This window comes from Pezoporus occidentalis, unplaced genomic scaffold, assembly GCF_034315485.1.
Source record: "Pezoporus occidentalis ecotype Australia unplaced genomic scaffold, CSIRO_AGI_Poc_V1 ctg37, whole genome shotgun sequence".
NCBI classification, from domain to species: domain Eukaryota; kingdom Metazoa; phylum Chordata; class Aves; order Psittaciformes; family Psittacidae; genus Pezoporus; species Pezoporus occidentalis.
Genome location: NW_026915691.1, coordinates 2,181,083 through 2,201,580, shown reverse-complemented (window position 1 = coordinate 2,201,580; position 20,498 = coordinate 2,181,083). Strand labels below are relative to the sequence as shown.

Genomic DNA, 20,498 nt, shown 5'->3' with positions numbered 1-20,498 from the left:
CTATCAGTTTTCTGCTGTGTTTATGCTGTTCTTGGAAGAAAATGTCTACATCTTTTTTTTCCTGGGGGCTTTATTGCACCAAACACACTCATCAGCCTTCCACAGGTGAGATTTTTATTCTTTCTTTATGGCTTTACTCTGTCAGAGAAGTTCAGGAGCTGCTTCTCTGAGTGTTCTAAGGGATGAGATGGCAGAAGGGTCAATAACAGCAAAAAGGCAAAGGATGAGTTCAGCTGGACTGAACTCATCAGTTCTTGCTTTTTGCCACTTTGTTCTTTGAGAATTTCTTCTCTTGTGATAGCACTCAATCTCCCCCATGCTTGCTTTGACAGAAGAAGTCAGTGGTGGACTCTCTAATACTTCCTCATGGCATTTTAGGTTTTGGCTTCCAATGCACTGACCGCCCTGTGTGCAAGCAGCAGCGGGGAGGATGGCTGTGCCTATGCAGAACAGGAGGAGATCGATGTGCTGCTTCAGGCCCTGCAGTCTCCATGCATGAATGTTCGAGATGCAGCTCTCAGGGTAGGTGGGAATCATTCAGGGTCACAAGTGAATGTTCTCTAACACTGTTAAAGAGAGGCTTCAGTTCTGGCAGCGTGTCTGCAGGAGGAGGCAGTAGCTACTCAACAATAATGCTCTAAGTAATGCTCTGTGCTAGATTTATTTTGGGTCTACCCACACCTTTCTTTTGTTAAAACAGGTGTGATTACAACACCTTCTATTTAGAGTTGCATAGAGCTTAGTCTCAAAGAGAGAAGCTGTCAAAAAAATCTTAACGCCTGTATTGGGCCCAGTGTTTCTGGAAAGCTTCAGGCTTAGTCACTTCTTGAGAGCATACAGAAAGAAAAACCCAAGGCTGCCTGGTTTTCTTTGTCATTAAACAAATTTCAGCTTGGCTTACCTGAGCTGGCTTCTCTGTACTTAGAAGGAGAAAAGACTGTAGTCAACAGAACACAACCTAGTACCTACTTACCTCTCTGCAACTGCCTGTGGAGTGCTGTTCTTGGGTTTCACCATCTCACCTGGAAGTCCTTGATCAGCACAGGCCGTGTACTGCACGAGAAGACATGAATTTCGACACTGAGAGCTTGACTTGACTAAAGTTTTAAGCGTTTTAAAGCATCTGTTTCTAAAATCAGATCCTTACACTGATTCTGCTGTGAACTCATTCAGGGACTGATGGAGCTGCAAATGGTTCTACCAACCCCAGACAGCGATGAAAAGAATGGACTGAATCTGTTGCGTCGCCTTTGGGTGGTGAAATTTGACGTGGAAGATGAGATTCAGAAGTTGGCAGAGAGGTAAGAGCTCTTCCTGGCTGGCTGGATTGTGACAGGACCTCTCCTCTGCTCCCCTCCTGGAGCTCCAGTGGCAGGGGTTTTGCCTCCCATAAGTAGAGAGGGGAGCTTTAGGTCACCTCAATACCTACATGTAGCTGTGGCTTTTCTAACTGAAGGGTGATCTGTCCCCTCTTTGTGTGTGCTGCAGGTTGTGGGAGTCCATGGGTCTGGAGCTGCAGCCTGACCTCTGTTCTCTGCTGATCAAAGATGTCATCTACCATGAGGAAGCAGTGCGACAAGCAGGTGCTGAAGCTCTTTCCAGAGCTGTGGCTCAGTATCGAAAGCAAGCAGCAGAGGTCATGAATAAACTTACAGAGATTTACCAGGAGAAGCTCTATGTAAGTACTCTTGTCCTAAGGGATTGACAGGCACAAGCCTGTGCTTTTCATTAATCACTTTTCCTTTTGTCTGTCTTGAGGATGTGCATGAAGCCTACTGTTGCTGTGTTAGAGCTTATCACAGACTTTATTATCTTGAGCCTCAAGCTGTCAGCTAGTAGTGGCAGCATTGTACAGATGGAAGATGTGCCTTAGATGACACAGGAATACTGTGGCACAGCAGGGTCAGTCCAAGTCATTCTGGGCCTAAACTGCTAGTTTTTTTTACTATGCTCTTCTGCTAGTGGTATCATATCTCTGTGCAGTGTTACAAAAGGGCATTGCAGGTATGGTCACAGTATTCTCTGCGTGCCTGTCCTTGGAAAAGGCATTCTGATGACATTTTTTCTCTTTCCAGAGGCCACCTCCAGTTTTGGATGCTCTGGGACGAGTGATATCTGAATCACCGCCTGACCAGTGGGAAGCAAGGTACAGTCATCTTCAGATTGATCTCATCACTTCCTGGGCTTCCAGATGAGGTGTTCTAGGTTTTTATTTAGAAGATCAGGCAGTGGAGACATAAGGGAGCGTTAAAAGAGCAAAGTCCATGCACTTGTATTGACTTGCTGGTTTCATGTGTCCTTTAGGTAGAGAATATTTGTGCCCCTGAAGCAGGCTGGGCAAGCAAAAGTAAAATGCTCTCAATTCCCACAAAATGTTGGGCACCATCTTCCTTATGTCCTGATAAGAACAGAGTCTTTCCCTCTTAGACTGCCTTATTTTTATCTTGCCTTACTGTATTCCCACCCCTGTATGGGCAATTGGTTGTTTTGAGAGCAGCAGTGCAAGCCTTAATGAACTGGACAAATTCCAATTGGGATAATTATTTTTCTGTCTACTTGTAAGTCCTATACAGGCTCAGGTGGAGATGATCTTGTTCACTACCTGTCTTAAGCTAATCTGCTCTTTCGTGCTGATGTATCTTGTGAAGCTGCTGTATTTCAGCAGTAGATGAAGTGGTCTTGATCACTTGAAGTGATCCTTGAGTCTTTGTTGACCCAAGTGTCTGTAATGCTTAATCAGGATAGAAGCCATTACATAGCTGAAGGAACCTGCAGCATGAGGTTATGTGCTGAAATGAATGTAGGTTGGACACTGAAGCTCTTCAGTTTCACAGAATCATAGAATGGTTTGGAAGGGACCTTAAAGCTCATCCAGTTCCAACCCCCTGCCACGGGCAGGGCCACCTTCCACTAGAGCAGCTTGCTCCAAGCGGTTTTATCCTGGTTCTCTCTCCATCTCTGTAATGTGCTGATGATAGCAAATGTGACTGTGACCTTGGGCAAATCCTGTGAGAAGTGAGGAAACTTAGGAGCTCACCATCTTTACAGGTGTGGCATAGCTTTGGCCCTCAACAAGCTCTCACAGCATCTGGACAGTTCTCAAGTGAAGCCCCTCTTCCAGTTTTTTGTACCGGATGCTCTGAATGATCGCAGTCCTGAAGTCAGGAAGTGCATGTTGGATGCAGCTCTTTCAACGCTCAACACTCATGGCAAAGTAAGTCTGAATGTTTCTCTCTCTAGCAGTGGAAAAAGATGGAATGAAAAAGTAGATACTGGGTCCAGAGATTCATTTTATTAAGTGATATGTTTTGTCTTTTTCATTCCTTTGAGGTTTCTGTTACTTGTGAGAGCCGAAAACTTTCATGTAGTAGGAACTGTGTGTTCAGAGTTGTTCTGTTAGTGACTGGTGTTCACTAAGTGTAGTTCTTCCCTGTTATTGCTATAAAAAAGGAATAGCCCTGAATCATTTGGAGTTAAAATGGTGTAAAACTGGAGTGACAAAAGTAAAGTCGGACCACAGATCTTTTAATCCTGGAAGGTGAGAATTCATGCAATGCCAGATGAGAAAGCTTGTCAATAGTTGGCTTAATTAAACTGAAACAGAACTGGAGTCATTCAGGCAATTGAGGACCATCCATATTCTCACTGCTAGCTGTTCTCCAGCAGTGCTAGGTGGGGAAGGTGAGCAAAGGTGTAACTCGCTCAGCTTCAGTTTTCCTCATATATGCCAGTCACCAGTTCTGGACAGCTCTCTGTGTTCCTGATAGGCCCAAGACAGTTGGAGTATTTTCATATTATTCCTTCCTTCTGTTTCTCAGAAAAGCAGTGAAGTTTGGTTTATGGTTCTGTTCTCCCTTTGCAACTGGAGCAAGCAAAGGAGAGATGCTGGGGTTTAGGCTAGCAGTCTGGCCTAGGTGCTTGCCTTGCTCCTGATAGACATCACACCAGCAGTGTTGGGGGATCTGATTTTTAAGAGCTAACTTCTCTCTGGCAGGAAATACTGGTTGCCTGTTGGGATGGCACGAGGTTTTATGTGATGTGACACATTAAATGAACTATAATACAGTGTGTTCAGTTTGTTGGCTCAGAGAAGACAAACAAGTCCACTGAGCATGGCAGATCTCATCCTGAGTGGACTCTAGTGGCACGTTCTGTGGTTTTGTTTTTCAGGACAATGTTAACTCTCTCTTGCCAGTGTTTGAAGAATTCCTGAAAAATGCTCCTAATGATGCCAGTTATGATGCTGTCAGGCAAAGCGTGGTCATTCTGATGGGTTCACTGGCAAAACATCTGGACAAGAGTGACCCTAAAGTGAAACCGATTGTTGGCAAACTGATAGCAGCCTTGTCCACACCATCTCAGCAGGTAGGTGCTGCCTTGGAGGACCCCCCAGTTTCCATGCAGAGGCAGGTTAACTTCCATGATACTTCCAGGGATGTCAGAGAGATGAAAACCAGCTTTGGTGACAGAAAGCTGTCACTGTGGGTGCAGGCTAGGAGGAAGTTATGCTGGTGATGCCTGTTTTGTGATCTGATAGCTGGTGGGATTGCTTTACAGGTTCAAGAGTCAGTGGCAAGCTGTTTACCACCTCTGGTGCCTGCAATTAAGGAGGATGCAGGAGGAATGATACAGAAGCTAATGCAGCTGCTTTTAGAGTCTGATAAGTATGCTGAGCGCAAAGGTGCAGCTTATGGGCTGGCAGGCCTGGTGAAAGGCCTTGGCATCCTCTCTCTCAAGCAGCAGGAGATGATGACCACGCTGACTGATGCTATCCAGGACAAGAAGAACTTCCGTCGGCGTGAGGGTAAGGGGAAAAAGCTTTTTCCTCCAAATATTTCATATTCCTTTTGTACATGCTGCCGTTGTGGTCAGATCAAATGATGCCTGAACCCCTGTGCTTGGGTCATCTACATGTATTTTACTAATGTTTGCAGAGAAAGGAATGGGAAGTGTCTGTCATGAGGCCACTGGTTGTGTAGAGTGTCCTAAAAACTGCTCTTATTTGCATTGTGGTGGAGGAAAGGTTTCTGGTCCTAGACAATATGCATGGTGCTTTCCCTCCTGTTTTCAAAGGCAGGTGTTGCTGGGCAGGCTCCTGCTTTCTGTGGGACAGTACATGTTAAATGAAGTCGTGTTTTCCTCTGACTGTCCTTTTTGGGGTTTTTAGGGGCTCTGTTTGCCTTCGAGATGCTCTGCAGCATGCTTGGAAAGCTCTTTGAGCCCTATGTGGTTCATGTGTTACCTCACTTGCTGCTTTGTTTTGGAGATGGGAACCAGTACGTGCGAGAGGTAAGATGCCTTAAATTTCTGGGGACATAGAGTGTTAAGAGAAAACTGAAATGGAGTAGATATGAATGCTGTTTGTAACAAGGCAAATTGAAATCCCTTGAGATACCACTAATAACAATTGGATCTTAATAACTGAAAGCATCCTATTTCATTGGGTGTTAATTGGGAACAACTTGGCTAGCCAAGTTGTACCAAGGCACTATTGTACATGAAGGCTTTGTTCTCGTTGAGTCTCTGAGGAAGGAAAAAATGTGTTGTGACACAGCTTGTGAATATTCTCTTCTCCTTGGAGGCTGCAGATGACTGTGCCAAAGCTGTGATGAGCAACTTGAGTACTCATGGAGTGAAGCTGGTTTTGCCATCACTTCTTGCAGCACTGGAAGAGGAATCCTGGAGAACTAAAGCTGGTATGGGCCCATATCTGACTGACATGACTGAGAGTAACCCACAGTTCCCTTTGCTGTCATTCCCCTTGTTTATTCCTTCATTCTTGCAGGTAGCTCTGATAGTTTATTGTCTCGTAAGAGACTGTGGAATTGTCAGCTTTTGAGATACAGATGACTTCCCTGACACATTTGAGTAACTTTTTCCTCCCCAGCAGATTCAAGGGTCTCTCTTTACCCTCTATCCCTTTAGAAGTACTGCAGAAGCTGAAAGTTGTGTCCCTGTCCTGTTCTCTTCCCCACCCTCCCTTCTTTTCCCTGGTATATCTCTCTACAGGTACTCCAGAAGCTGGAAGTTCCCCCTTGGCTCTTTCTTTTTCTTAGTTAAAAAAACCCAAACAACCAAACTTCTTAGTGTCTTTAAGTGGCACAGAGTGGTTTAATGCATTTCAGCCACGAGTCATCCTCTACCTAGTACATCTGAGTTTGAGTAAATGTGATCATCTTCTCATATCTCTTCTTAATGCTGTGTTTTGTCTTTTCTTTTGCTTTCCTTTTGCATACTCCCTGCACAGGGTCAGTGGAACTGCTGGGGGCTATGGCATACTGTGCTCCCAAGCAGCTCTCTTCCTGCTTACCCAACATTGTGCCAAAACTGACTGAAGTGCTCACAGATTCCCATGTGAAGGTGCAGAATGCAGGTCAGCAGGCTCTCAGGCAGATTGGGTCTGTCATCAGGAATCCAGAGATCCTGGGTAAGAACTGTCTGCATCTCTAATACCCAGACTTGACCGTGGTTTATTATAGCAAGGTTTACATTCACCATGGTTAGGGTTAAATGCAAACTTCTACAGAAATTAAACTACCCCTAGAAACGTAGAACCTGGACACCTGAAGTGTAACATGGAAACTTAACAGCAGTTCTCTGCTTCAAGGCCTTTAAAATCCGTTCTGTCACCTAATGTTAATAGGGTTTCTCCTGTCCCTGGGCTGCTCGTTGCTTTCGGAGGATCTAAAACATCCAGTGAGAGAACACCAGCTCACCCTGACATGCGTTTTTGTTCTATGTACAAATAAAGTCTTTTCTCTCCTGTTTGAAAATGTCCAGCAATCACTCCAGTCCTGTTGGATGCTCTCACTGACCCCTCCAGGAAGACCCAGAAGTGTCTGCAGACTTTACTGGATACCAAGTTTGTCCATTTCATTGATGCTCCATCCTTGGCACTGATCATGCCAATTGTGCAGAGAGCTTTCCAAGATCGTTCCACAGACACCAGGAAGATGGCTGCCCAGATCATCGGGAACATGTACTCCCTGACCGATCAGAAGGTGCGGTGCTAGGAGCGCTCTCCGACTCGGGCTGTATTTGCTGTGTAGGAGATAATAGAGCAAGCTCTAGAGAGAATTTATTTGTTCTGGGATTTTGTGGTTAAAACAGACAATATTAGAATCCATGCAGGTCCTTTAATTAAATGTATGTAAATGAACAGATAATGGCTATAAAAACGGTGATAAATCTCAGTTGCTTCAGGCTGGTGGCTCTGTACTTAGGTCACCCTGTTATTACCAGATTTATCCCTGCGAAAAGGTCTTGTAATTTTTACCCTATAAGAAATGCCTTAACAAACAAACAAGCAAAACCAGTACCAGTGAAACACAGATCAGCTGCTTACAAATGGATCCAAGGTTTGTTTGAAAAGTATTGGTAGAACCTCACTGGAGTTTAAGGAGCTGTGTTTAATTTTGCTGCTGATAATCTCTACCTTTAAACCTTGTGTAAATGTTAAGTGTTGGATTTGCCTTAGATGCAAAGTGCGGGGTTGTGAGTGAGTTTGAGTGAGCATCAGAAATGTTTGGAGTGATCTGCACAGAGCTGGTGTTGCTTTTGGACTTCCAGAACAATTCAGTGTGCTGATTGTGAAAGCAACTGATGAAACTCTCAGGATGCTAAGGATGATTGCTAATAATAAGGGTCTGAATGCCCTTTACATCAAGGTGACTTACATGCCTATCTTGGTTTGAATCTGGTTCTTACTCTTTGGGGCCTTTGTTTCAGGATCTGGCTCCTTACCTCCCCAGTGTGACCCCTGGACTGAAGGCATCTCTCTTGGATCCTGTACCTGAAGTAAGTCCTTTGTACAAATAGCATTTTCTTTCAGTGTGTTAGGTAGACTTTATCCTGATCTTCTGTAGGTCTGTGATCAGTCTGACACGTTTGTCTCAGCAACTTTGACTGGATGTTTTGCCCATCTCTGTTTCTCTCTTCTGTTAGGTGCGTACAGTGTCTGCAAAGGCCCTGGGAGCCATGGTGAAGGGTATGGGAGAATCATGCTTTGAGGATTTGTTGCCTTGGCTGATGGAGACCCTGACATATGAGCAGAGCTCAGTGGATCGATCTGGTGCTGCTCAAGGTGGGGGCAGCTGTGTCTGAGTACTGAGCTCAGCCTTTCTCTCTTTAGCCTCTCGTTGCTTGTGTATATCAGCTCTGTTCCCTGCTGGTTTTCCTCAGGTCTGGCTGAAGTTATGGCTGGTTTGGGGGTAGAAAAGCTGGAGAAACTTATGCCAGAGATTGTAGCTACTGCCAGTAAAGTGGATATTGCTCCACATGTACGAGATGGTTATATCATGATGTTCAACTACCTGCCAATTACCTTCGGAGACAAGTTCACTCCCTATGTTGGTCCCATCATTCCTTGTATCCTTAAGGTATGTAGCAGAGGCCTGTAGAGTTTTATTTATTAGAGGATAAAAGGACCCTTTGGAGTGTCTTAAGTATCATTTCCAGTAATTGCAGAGCTGGGATATAAGAAAACGATATAAAAGAATTTAAATTATAAATTATTATTTCTTCTTCCAAGTTATTTGCTTGCTGTCTTTGCAGTCACTGTTAATTTCCTGAAATCACCTTTGTGCATTCACAGCTCTGTAGCTCATTTACTTGTCATGGCCGAGAGAGGAGACATCATTTGTTTCCCTTCTCTTGGCTGCGTGCATTGTGCTGGAGCCCCCAGCTATCACAGCCACTTCTCTCTCTGCTCAGGCACTGGCGGATGAGAATGAGTTTGTGCGGGACACTGCCCTGCGTGCTGGGCAGAGAATCATTAGTATGTATGCTGAGACTGCCATTGCACTTCTCCTGCCTCAGCTCGAGGATGGCCTGTTCGATGACTTGTGGAGGATAAGGTAAGGGAAAACCATTGTATCCACAGGCATTTCTCTTCTTGAAAAGCTGGTGTGATTTAGACTCTCTGTTGCTCCTCAAGGAAGTGCAGAGACCTCCCGGGAAGCAAAGGCATGTGTGTGCTTTTGCTTGTTGGTTTGGATATGATGCCTCAGAGCACTGAGCCTGCAAGGCCCTGCCAGCATGGATCAGGTTTTCTCATACCTACTACATGATTCATTCTGGTAGTGATTGTGAAGGACACTTCCAAGGCATCGATGTGGCAGTGTTTAGCCCTTGTACATTGTTTTCCATTTCTCAGAACGCTGAGTAAGTTATTGTTCTCTGGTGTAGGGGAATGTGCAGTGGAGTGCTCACAACTAATGGCAGTTGCTCAAAAACTAGTTGTAACTCAAAGGCTTTTGTCAGCTGAGTGCTGCTGAGTGCTCTTACCCAAGGTGAGTATCTTTTGAGTGGGGACAGTGGCAATCCTTTCTCTGGACATTGAATAGGCTGGACTCTAATAAACAGGAATATTTTTCATTGCTTTGATATGGGAATGATGTCAGCCCCTTCCTTCCCTTTCTCTTCAGTGTGCTGCTTTTCAGTCATGCAGGCAGACTGATCTTGTGTATCAGCCTGTGCAGCATTTCAGTGCTGACCCAGCTCCTAGTCTTGCACTTTGCTCATGTCTGTATTTGATTTTCTGTCTTATTTAGACAGGTACCATCTAAATACCCTGTTTGTAACGCTTGACTTGCTCCCTCTTTGTAACATTTGACTTGCTTCTCTTGCCAGGTTCAGCTCAGTTCAGCTCCTTGGAGATCTTCTATTCCATATCTCAGGAGTCACTGGAAAAATGACCACGGAAACTGCCTCAGAGGATGACAACTTTGGAACAGCCCAATCAAACAAGGTAAAACTGCTCTTAATCTGCTGTGCCTTTTATTACAACGATTTTTCTTTTCTCTTTTAATCAGCATGGAAAGCCTGCTGCAGGATGTGTTGATTAATCATGGACTAGAACGTTGTGCTATTTCTTTTCAGGCTATTATTAATGCCCTGGGTGTGGAGAGGAGGAACAGGGTGCTGGCAGGGCTGTACATGGGCCGCTCTGACACGCAGCTGGTGGTGCGTCAGGCCTCCTTACACGTCTGGAAGATTGTAGTCTCCAACACTCCTCGCACACTGCGGGAGATTTTGCCAACCCTCTTTGGGCTCCTGCTGAAGTTCTTGGCCAGCACTTGTGCAGATAAGCGAACGGTGAGGAATGGAGTGGATGAAATGGAGTTTAGTAACCCTGCTGCTGCAGGAGACCATTAACTGACTCCTGAAGAGCACAGGAGCCTTTTAACCACCTTTAAATCACTTCAGAGCTGTCATGAATTGAACTGTTCTGAGCATGAGTATGTCTGAGTTCTGTCTTTGCTGAAGGCAACCATGATGACAGTAAAACCGTGGTCATTTCATAATAGTAATGTTTTCATTCCTGCTACTCTGTCTGTACTTTGGACAGTAGTTTATGGTAAAAAGTTAACATTTGCTCACAGTTCACCTTTTTAAGTTTTATAAAACAGGAAAATAGTTAATTAATACGCTTTTGGATACAGGTTGCAGCACGGACATTAGGAGACCTTGTCCGAAAGCTAGGAGAGAAGATCCTGCCTGAAATCATTCCTATTCTGGAGGATGGGCTGAGGTCAGACAAGAGTGATGAGAGGCAAGGAGTCTGCATTGGGTTGAGTGAGATAATGAAATCTACCAGCAGGGATGCGGTAAGTTGTATGTGGAAGGTGCAATCTCCACTTCCCTAAGTATTTATGTTCTCATACAGGTGTGCAATTGAAACAGATTTGCACAGCAGGTGCTGGATTTGTTTTATGGACTGAAATCAGCTAACATATAGCTAACGTGAGTCGCTGTTCAGGCAAATGGATGCATTTGTATCTGTCAATAGACTTGGAACATTACACTTTTATGAGATACAGTAACAGGAATCATCAGTAGATAGCCTTGGAGCACTGCAGCTATTTGTGTTGATTAATCCTGCTTGTCTTCCAATATATTTCAAGCAAACGGCAATTTAGTTTCAGTTGTGCAAATTCTGCCTTCTCGGCTGCTTTACTGAGATGCGTGTCTGTGCTTTACACATTCTGTAACTGTATCTCTGCATCTTTAGGTACTGCTTTTCTCCGAGTCCCTCGTTCCCACAGTGAGAAAAGCACTGTGTGACCCTCTGGAAGAAGTCCGAGAGGCTGCCGCTAAAACATTTGAACAGTTGCACTCAACGATTGGGCACCAGGCTCTTGAAGACATCCTGCCGTTTTTGCTGAAGCAGCTGGTGAGCATTGCTCAGCATCAGACAACAACTTGATAATGATGTTGTGGGACAGGTTTTGAATAGTTACCTTAAAGGAGAAGCAGGATTATAGGGGCGGACCTGGGAATGGCAGCTCTGCTTTGCCTCTTCCTTGCAGTTGCCGTAGCCATTGGTAGGGGAAGGTCTTTCAGCTAAAGCATAGGCCTAAGAATTGCTGGTATGGATTTGGCATCATTGCCTGTTTCAGTTGCTTGGCCACTGTGCCTGAAATCTTTATGATGTGACAGAAGAGCTTGGTTTGTGTTTTTGCTAGATAATAGGAGCATTTTGTGTGTTGGTTATGTGATCACATGGTAAACTGTCACTTGAAATGGGGTTTAGCTTGGTGTGTCCCAAATCATCTCTCAGGTTTCTTTCTCCTTCCCCCTAGGATAATGAAGAGACATCTGACTTTGCTGTGGACGGTCTTAAACAAGTTATGGCTGTCAAGAGCCGAGTGGTGCTGCCTTATTTGGTGCCGAAGGTACAATTGGAAGCAAATTCTAAACTTCAGAACTGTGCTTTTTCCTCTGCTTGCTGCCAGTTTTCTTTAGACTCGATCTGCCCAAAGGAAGAGCGTAGCTTGAAATGTTCCTGTGATTTTATGCTGTAAACATTTCATTGGGGTTGGGCTACCTAAGTTTTTCATGCGGTAAATGAAGAGAGATTCCTTCTGAAGAACCTCTCTGCCTGTCTCATCTGCTTTTGTTCATTTAGCTGACGACTCCCCCTGTGAACACCCGCGTGCTGGCTTTCCTCTCGTCAGTGGCAGGGGATGCTCTGACACGGCACCTGAGTGTCATCCTGCCTGCTATGATGTCTGTGCTCAAGGAGAAGCTGGGGACCAGTGAAGAGCAATTGGCAAGTAGCGTGGCTCAGCTCTTTGATACGACAGGTTGTCTGGCGGTAGTGCTTTGGGTTGACTTCCCAACACAGAATCTGTGTTCTCTAGATTCACAGATTGCATGTTTTAATTCAGCCCATTAGCTTCCTCAGGATGAGTCTTTTTGCCTGGTAGCATATTGTGAATTGAAAAACGTATGCTTTCCAAATCTATTTGTATCCATAGAAAAGTCTCCTTGGCCTGCAACAGGATACAATTCTCAGTCTACTTATTGTTGGAGAACTGCCAGAGTGTCTCGTTAACTTTCTGTTTATTCTCGGTATAGAAGACTGAGAGATTAAAGGGCTGAAGGGAGGAAATCTCTTTTGTGCTGCACTGCTCTCTGAAACATCTCATATTTGGACTCCAGAGGACATCCTGGAGTTGTGATTGTGGATAGGCATGTACATAAGTTGGTGTCTGCTGTAGATGCCCATTAGATCAGCTTCTAGCCCCAAGTCTGCCTGGAGATCTCTAACATAGCCACAGATGTGTTTGTTATTAGTACTGTGACACAGAGCATTAAACTACCCAAATCAAAGAAATGTTCTCTGCCAAGGCCCACAGTCTGAGGGGTGAGTAAGATGGGGCAGGCTGAGCTACTCTGCTTCCTGTAAATGAGCCCTTCTGCAGCTGGAGAGTGTCCTGTGCAGCAGTCGGTTCAGCAGAGTTGGTTATGTTGTGAGGGTTGGTTATAAACCTGTCTCTGCTACAGGACTCATTCGAGCCTTTTATGGTGATGTTACCAGCTCTTTAATGAGAAACAATTAGCAAGTGGGATGTGTTGTAATATTTCTCTGGAAAGATAATGCTGTGGATAATGTGGGGAAACCTGGGGCTAAATCTGGCTTTGTTCTATTTGAGAGTTAATGTAAAATTAATTTGGGCTCTTTAGGAGATGGCAAACTGCCAGTCTGTAATCCTGTCTGTGGAAGATGATGCTGGACAAAGAATTATAACTGAAGATCTGCTAGAAGCTACCCGCAGCCCTGAGCTGGGAATGAGACAGGCAGCAGCTGTCATGCTGAATATCTACTGCTCCAAGACAAAAGCAGACTATACTGGTCATCTCAAGAGCTTGGTTTCAGGCTTGATACGGCTGTTTAATGACACCAACCATGTAGTTCTGAATGAAAGCTGGGACGCGCTCAATTCCATCACCAAGGTGAGAGGCAGCTTAAGAAGATCGCAGTGGTAATGCCTGGCCAGGAGAAAATGGGGGTAGCTGGTAAAACGCTGCATAAATTGGACCTTCTGTTTGGATTATAAACTGCATTTACATTTGCAAATGTTGTATGATGAGCTTAGCTTCAGCTTTGTGAGCAAGGAGGCAGGGAATGGGTGTCTTCTCTTGTCACACTATGCACAGGGAAAAGCTGGTTGCCGTGTTGTCTCATCTGTGTCTTACCCCTTTCTCCTGAAGAAATTAGATGCTGGGAACCAGCTTGCTCTCATTGAAGACCTGCATAAGGATATCCGGATTGTAGGGAATGAGGCCAAAGGCGAGCATGTGCCAGGATTCTGTATTCCTAAGAAGGTAAAGGATGAGAATGAGCATGGATTTGTGTCAGCCACCATCTCCTACCTTTTGAGGGAGCTCACTGATGTGACTTTACAGCTAGTAGAAGCAGTGACTATTTGGGCATTCCAGAGCTGTATGTTGGGGAGGTTTTTTGTAGGGTACTGCTGCTCTTGAGTTACCCTGCAGAAGACTCCTCTTGTAACAAGATCTTTGGCAGTTCCGGTCTGCATGTAAGTCGTGGTCGCTGGCTGCGACTTGTGGGGGAGGAATGCTGGGCTTCTGTGCCAAGCTTCTCTGGTTTAAAAATTCCCTGAGCTGCCACCACTTTCCTCATAGCAACTGGTTTAGTAAGGCGTAGACGCATGAAATCAAACCAAATAAAAGTAGCTCTGTAAGTGTGGAAGCAGGCAGCTGAAGGTCAGCAGGAAATGGAGAGAAACTCTTGGAGCTTGTGCATCTGGTGTATAACAGGAGCAGAAATAAGATACGTATCTTTTTGCAACTTGGTTTCTAAGCTTCCTTATCTGATTTTCATGACAGGGAGTGACTTCCATACTCCTGGTGCTGCGGGAAGGTGTTTTAACTGGTAATCCAGATCAGAAGGAGGAGGCAGCAAAGGCCTTAGGGCTGGTTATTAAACTGACTTCTGCTGAAGCTCTTAAGCCATCTGTGGTGAGCATTACTGGGCCACTTATTCGGATCTTGGGAGATCGGTTCAGCTGGAATGTCAAGGTGGCTCTACTTGAAACATTAAGCCTTCTTTTAGCTAAGGTAAGGTTCAAAGTAATTGACTGTGGTTTGTGAACATTTTCCATGGTAGCCTTCAGCAATACCTGTTGCTGTTCACGTAAACACAGCTAGGATGTGCTGGTGTGGATTTGGTGTTTAGGAATGGCACTCTAACTGGATTATGTTCTTCCAGCAGCTTCTGGCCTACCAGAAAAAGCTCCCAGTGCTGAATCACTGGGCTGCTTAGGAATATTGCTAAATGCTGATCCCATTTTCGAGTGATTAAAAACTGCCATGTAATAAATCTCCTGTGCCCACCATTCTTACGAATTAAGTGCAAAGACAATCCCGTTACTTATCTTTGAAACTTTCATTCAGTGCTCTGATTGAAAAAGGCTGATCACAACAGTGTAAAATTTTTCAGCAACCTTACCGTTGTATTTCAGTATGCAGAAAATTACATTGGAAAAGATGGGTTCTGTGGTGGTGTTTCATGGTTCTCCCGTTTTACTGCGGTGTTGGATCTGTAGGAGGACTCTTTGTGGTAACTACTAGAAGAGGTTGCGCTGTTTTCAGGGTTTGATTTCTAGCCACTGATCCAAACCTGACTGTGCAACTTTCCCTTCCCTCTCTCTATAGGTTGAGATTGCCCTGAAACCATTTTTGCCCCAGTTGCAAACAACCTTCACCAAAGCTCTGCAAGACTCGAACCGTGCTGTTCGCCTTAAAGCTGCCGACGCTCTTGGTAAACTCATTGTCATCCATGTAAAAGTGGATCCCCTCTTTACAGAGCTACTGAATGGAATTCGTTCCAGTGATGACTCTGCCATCAGGTAAGCAGTGGGTGGTCTCTCAGCCCTTCCTGCCAAGGATGAGCCTTTCCTTATTAAGGATGGGAGAAAAGGCTGGGATGAATGAACAACCCACCCCAATCCCAAGAGTAAGATTTACTAGTGAAAGCAGGTGACTTCTAATCAAGGGCTGTAGAACAGAGAATGTGGGTGATAGGGACTTCTGGGTCAGAAGCTCAGCTGTGAGAGTGCACAAGGGAAACATTGCTTGGTTTCTGCCCACTTCTCTCTCGCACACCCCCAGCAACCTGTTCGAATACAAGACTGCATCAGTTGTCAGTCTGGCCTGAAGTAACGCTGCTGTTCTGGTATCCTGAGCGCACAGATCCCTCAGAAAATAACTTCTTGATTTGAGAATTGTAACGTTTGAATAATCGGAAAATACTTACACTGTAACAGACACAAGTACACAAGCATGGGAATATTCTGTAGCGTGGAGTTGTCGGAAGTGCACAGGGGGGTATCTGCCTCCTGAACTGTAAGGTGTACTGGTGTAATTCGTAGAATCATGGCCTGGTTTGGGTTGGAAGGGACCTTAAAACTCAACCAGCTCCAACCCCCTGCCACGGGCAGGGACACCTTCCACTAGAGCAGCTTGCTCCAAGCCCCTGTGTCCAACCTGGCCTTGAACACTGCCAGGGATGGGGCAGCCACAGCTTCTCTGGGCACCCTGTGCCAGCGCCTCAGCACCCTCACAGGGAAGAGCTTCTGCCTAAGAGCTCATCTCAGTCTCCCCTCTGGCAGATTAAAGCCATTCCCCTTGGCCTGTCACTACCTGATCCTATAAAAAGCCCCTGTCCAGCTTTCTTTTGGGCCCCTTTAGGCACTGGAGCTGCTCTCAGGTCTCCCCTTAAGGAGCCTTCTCTTCTCCAGGCTGACCCAGCCCAGCTCTCTCAGCCTGGCTCCGGAGCAGAGCTGCTCCAGCCCTCGCAGCATCTCCATGGCCTTCTCTGGACTTGTTCCAACAAGTCCGTGTCTCCCTTATGTAGGGGACACACACGCTACTGATGTGTAAGAAACTGCTACAGGTATCCAGAGCTCAGTTTCTCCTTTGTGGAAGGGGAGAGGCAGTGTCTGACTGTATGTTGTGATCACTTCTAGGGACACAATGCTGCAAGCGCTGCGGTTTGTAACGCGAGGAGCTGGTGCAAAAGTAGATGCTGCCATTAGGAAGAATATCAGCATGGTGCTTCTAGGGATGCTGGGACATGATGAGGTACTGCTTCAGCCAGCTGCAAAGGATCCCTGCTCTAGACAGTCTTGTTCCTAATATAAAATCAGAACTTTCTAACAGAATTATGTTCTAACTGCTGAGGGAAATAACTAATGACAGAGCAGAAGGAAGCTCGTGTAAAGAAGCATGTGGTTGGGTGTCACTAAACTGAACGTGGTCTGCAAAATTGATCTTGTTGGAGCCTTATAGTGTGCTGAGTGTCGGGTGCAAGAATTAGAGATCCCTAGTCTGTCACTGGTAACTTGGAAAATCCATGAGTTTAACGTTTCCTTAGCAACTGTGGATGTGAGTTTGACCTGCAGCTCCTCACTGACGTGTTTGAGGCAGCTCTGGAGTCAGGATTTGCCTTTTATCTTGGAGAAGGCTTGCGATACGTCCCCTGTGTGTGATACCTCTGTGTGTGTGTAGGCTCCCAGGTACAGTTCATCATGTACCATGAGCAGTTTTTCACGTAATGGCACGTCTCCAACGAGCAGGAAGCTCTCCAAGTTTAATGTAGGGTCTTCTGTGTATAGCAGATAGCAACAGGATCATCTGTGAGATTAAAATTACCTAGTAATTTCTGCCTTGTATCTTAACCTGCGCAACAAAGACATGCAACTGTTCACATGCCAGAAATAAGAAGAATTGAAAGATTCCCACTGGCTTGTAAGTTTTGGGCTGGAGAGGAGTAAGCAGTGATGGGATGGTCACGTAAGCCAAAACAACAAAAGCCTGGAGGTTCTAAATCAGAAGTAGTATGAGTCTGTCATAGAGGGAAGCCCATTTAGAGGTGCTTCCTGAGTAAGGTGTCCCTTCTAGACACTGAGTCTTAATGTAACTCTTGTGAACACGTCTTTTAAAACATTCATCTTTCTGCCTCTCCCATTTAATAAATCAGAATTTATTGTGAGGTCTGTAAATCTTCAGTCTCTGCTGGTCCTTTGACTGGCTTTTGGCTTTAAGTTCCATTATGTACAAAACCCCTCATGAAATCCACGGGTCGCAGGAGTGAAATGCTTGTTTCCTCCATCTGTTTTTATTTTGTGTCACCTTCTGTCACTTGCTCCTCTTGCCGCTGTCTCTGATGTATATTGAGCTCAGCTGGGTGTCCTCTTCTCCTCCTTCCCTTGTCAGGACGCCACCCGCATGGCCTCAGCTGGCTGCTTGGCAGAACTGTGTGCATTCCTGTCGGAAGAGGAGCTCAGTACTGTCCTCCACCAGCATTTACTGGGTAGGTGAAGCTGTTTAGAGGGACTGGAACTGGTTTGGAAGCAAGGGAAGATACCTTCTCGCTGCTGGTTCAGGGAGACTTTGTTTAGGTTCTTCCTCTTTATCCTAAACCTGAATCTCTAGATTTTCTTGTGCTTTTCTGTGCTCATGGCTGTTGATTTGTGAACACTGTTGAGCACAGGGTAGTGGCTCTAACTTGGGATTACCAATACTTCTATCTTCTGGGTTTGTTTTCAGATAAGTTGATGAAAGCTGATCACGGCTGAATCATTGCTAGTGCTGACACAGAGCGGATGGGGTTGGTGGGATGTTGGGGCAGGGTGAATGGGAGGGCCATTCCATCTCTTTTGATGACACTGTGACCTTAGATTGGCATATGCTAATTGCAGACCACATCTGATGGCTTCACATGCTTTTGGAGAATTAACTAAGAGCCTCTAAGTTAGAAAACCCCGTAATTTTTATAGAAGCTCATGGTGGTTGGTATTCCTCTGGGATTACTGTTCCTGCAGGATTAAAAAGGGTCTGTGAGCTGGTTTCAAATTACTGATGACTTCTACAGTTTTATTAGTCAAAGCATGTGTAATTCCAGTGCCAAACTCCTTCATGCACAAAGCGGTGACTGAGAGCATCAGAAGTAACAGGGTTGAACAATACAGTCGCTTGTCTCCCTGTCTGCCCATAAGGTGTTCTTGTCTGGTTGTGTTTCCGCACTGTTTGGCTTTTGGGGGCAAGCAGAAGCAAAGCATTGCATTAGAGGCTGTTTATGGTTTCATTTTATGGAAGTGAATTGACAAGCTGACAAAAGCTGTCTTAGGCAAAGGGGAAGGGATGTCAGGAGCCTTGCTTTAATGCTGTTCTTTTGCAGCAGATGTCTCTGGCATTGACTGGATGGTGAGGCACGGCCGAAGCCTGGCTCTCTCCGTGGCTGTAAATGTTGCTCCTGGCAGGCTGTGTTCCCCCAAGTACTACAACAGTGTTCAGGAGATGATCCTCAGCAATGCCACTGCTGACAGGGTAAGTGCTACAGGGGAGTGGGCCAGTTCTCTTGCAAGCACTTGTTAGGAGCAGTTTTGAAAGGAGTGCAGGTTCTGTGTGTTACCAAATGGAGTGAAAATCCCCAGTCTGAAGAGTCTCCCTTGGCGAGATGCAGGTTTTATAGTGGAAATTAAATGACTTCTGATCTCTGTGGAGTTGAAAATTAAATGATCTTCAACTGCAGAGCAGCTTTCATTGGGAGTAAATTACGCTTCTGTTTCCCTGTTGAAGCTCTCATTCACAGGCCAGGTTTACAAGGAGCATGAATTCCATTTTAGGAGGAGGATTTTAAATCTAGGATTGAATGAGTAATTTGGTGTGGGGGGCTTGGGGGCTCTGTGGGACCTGTCACCTTATTCCATGTGGCTCATAGTCACATGATATTTTCACATTACCCCATAACATTAACCCCACTGCTTTGCATGCTGCAATTTTTATGAGAGATGGGTTTAGCCTTCCACAAAGTTTACCAGACCCTGAGCCTAGCTAAAGGCTGCTGAGCCCTGCTGTAGTAATACCGGGTTTTGCCTTTATGTTGAAGATTCCCATTGCAGTCAGTGGCATCAGAGGGATGGGCTTTCTTATGAAATACCACATGGAAGGAGAAGGGAACCTGCCTCCAAAACTTTCCAATCTCTTTATTAAGGTAAGAATTTTTATGGTAACTCCCTGGCATTGTTTCGTGTGGTCTGAATCTTTGAGCTAACTCACGGGTGGATTTCTCTATCCAACTTCTGGATGGAAACCCAGCATGAAAACCAAAAGCTTGGTTGCTTTATTTTGGGAAGCTCCAAATCCCCTGATCCCGAAAGTCCAGGTATTTCTTTTTGTGGCAGAGTACAGACAGAATCCCTTTATTAGCCTGCTCTGCTGTTGTGAATACAGTACTGCTGTCCCTGCTGTACTGTGGAAATGTGGTAAACTTCAAGATTGATTCTCATGAACTCACTTTTAACTTTGCAGTAACAAATAACTGGTAGAGAAGCACAGAGGAGTGAGGGAAGGTGTTGGGTTTTTATGGTTACTAAAAGTCAAAGGGCCTTGGTCAGAAATGCATCAAATACCAACTCTCACCTGGTTTTGCTTCAGTAATTTTTGACATCCATTACTGTGTGAGGGAGTAGCTCAGGACTGAGATAAGAGAGTACTGAAGTTAACACGTTTTTCCATTAATACCTATTTAAATATTCTACCTCAAAATTCCTTTCTTGGTGGTTCTGTTTTTTTGGTGTGTCCCCTCCCTCATCTCTCATGGTAGACAGGATGTGAGTTTTCAACATCAGAACTTCAGGATGTTTTTAACATCTTAGAAAGGATAGAGGAAGATAACGGAATGACAGGTAGTGCTGGAGCAGGAGAACTGCTTTGTATTTTGTCTGTCTAGATGTGTTACATTCCTTCTCAATCCACTCAACCACTATCAGACATACAAGTTGACATGATGCAGACTTTTGGTTTGAAATTCTACATTTATATATTAATTTGTATCATAGCACTGTATTAAAATACAAAACACAAGTATCACAACTGTCACAATACCTTTATGACGGTATTAACAATGGAGCTGACATTCAGATGTGGGCTTTCATGCTTTAAGTATGTTGAGAATAAAGAAAATACAAAGCTCCAATATATTTATTTATTTTAATATGAAATCCACTTTATACTCCAACCAGAGACTGACTTGGCTGTTACTGCCCTTAGTGGTCATTGTCATTTCCTGAGACAGTTGAGAACTGTGTGACCGTGTTGTCAGCCACACTTTGAGAAGTTTTCTTTTGAAAAGGTGTCTTGTTTTCAAGGTTTGGTCTTCTCTACACAGTTTAGTCAGACTTGCA

The 20,498-nt window shown here is 44.9% G+C and overlaps 1 protein-coding gene and 1 long non-coding RNA gene across 3 annotated transcripts in view; one reads left to right on the top strand and one right to left on the bottom strand.

The window, feature by feature from the left end:
• GCN1 (GCN1 activator of EIF2AK4) overlaps nt 1-20,498 on the top strand; it is a 42,422-nt gene that overhangs the window by 20,240 nt on the left and 1,684 nt on the right. The window contains exons 28-56 of one of the 2 annotated variants that reach the window (XM_062631193.1): nt 379-522; nt 1,174-1,301; nt 1,489-1,678; nt 2,076-2,146; nt 3,049-3,214; nt 4,171-4,365; nt 4,558-4,804; nt 5,168-5,289; nt 5,582-5,696; nt 6,248-6,427; nt 6,781-7,001; nt 7,729-7,797; nt 7,945-8,083; nt 8,182-8,378; nt 8,713-8,855; nt 9,631-9,748; nt 9,880-10,095; nt 10,443-10,607; nt 11,012-11,173; nt 11,583-11,675; nt 11,909-12,052; nt 12,970-13,239; nt 13,498-13,611; nt 14,137-14,367; nt 14,965-15,158; nt 16,278-16,392; nt 17,527-17,623; nt 18,494-18,639; nt 19,202-19,306. In XM_062631193.1, the coding sequence (XP_062487177.1) occupies nt 379-522; nt 1,174-1,301; nt 1,489-1,678; nt 2,076-2,146; nt 3,049-3,214; nt 4,171-4,365; nt 4,558-4,804; nt 5,168-5,289; nt 5,582-5,696; nt 6,248-6,427; nt 6,781-7,001; nt 7,729-7,797; nt 7,945-8,083; nt 8,182-8,378; nt 8,713-8,855; nt 9,631-9,748; nt 9,880-10,095; nt 10,443-10,607; nt 11,012-11,173; nt 11,583-11,675; nt 11,909-12,052; nt 12,970-13,239; nt 13,498-13,611; nt 14,137-14,367; nt 14,965-15,158; nt 16,278-16,392; nt 17,527-17,623; nt 18,494-18,639; nt 19,202-19,306 (4,497 nt within the window). Of the gene's footprint in view, nt 1-378; nt 523-1,173; nt 1,302-1,488; nt 1,679-2,075; nt 2,147-3,048; nt 3,215-4,170; nt 4,366-4,557; nt 4,805-5,167; nt 5,290-5,581; nt 5,697-6,247; nt 6,428-6,780; nt 7,002-7,728; nt 7,798-7,944; nt 8,084-8,181; nt 8,379-8,712; nt 8,856-9,630; nt 9,749-9,879; nt 10,096-10,442; nt 10,608-11,011; nt 11,174-11,582; nt 11,676-11,908; nt 12,053-12,969; nt 13,240-13,497; nt 13,612-14,136; nt 14,368-14,964; nt 15,159-16,277; nt 16,393-17,526; nt 17,624-18,490; nt 18,640-19,201; nt 19,307-20,498 lie in introns of both variants that reach the window. The other variant, XM_062631192.1, reaches the window with a different exon arrangement.
• Nucleotides 362-20,315, bottom strand: LOC134170109 (uncharacterized). Its single transcript, XR_009967129.1, has 4 exons — nt 19,854-20,315; nt 15,277-15,424; nt 902-1,053; nt 362-600 (listed from the first exon to the last, which is right to left on the bottom strand). It is a non-coding gene; the product is annotated as an uncharacterized LOC134170109 (long non-coding RNA).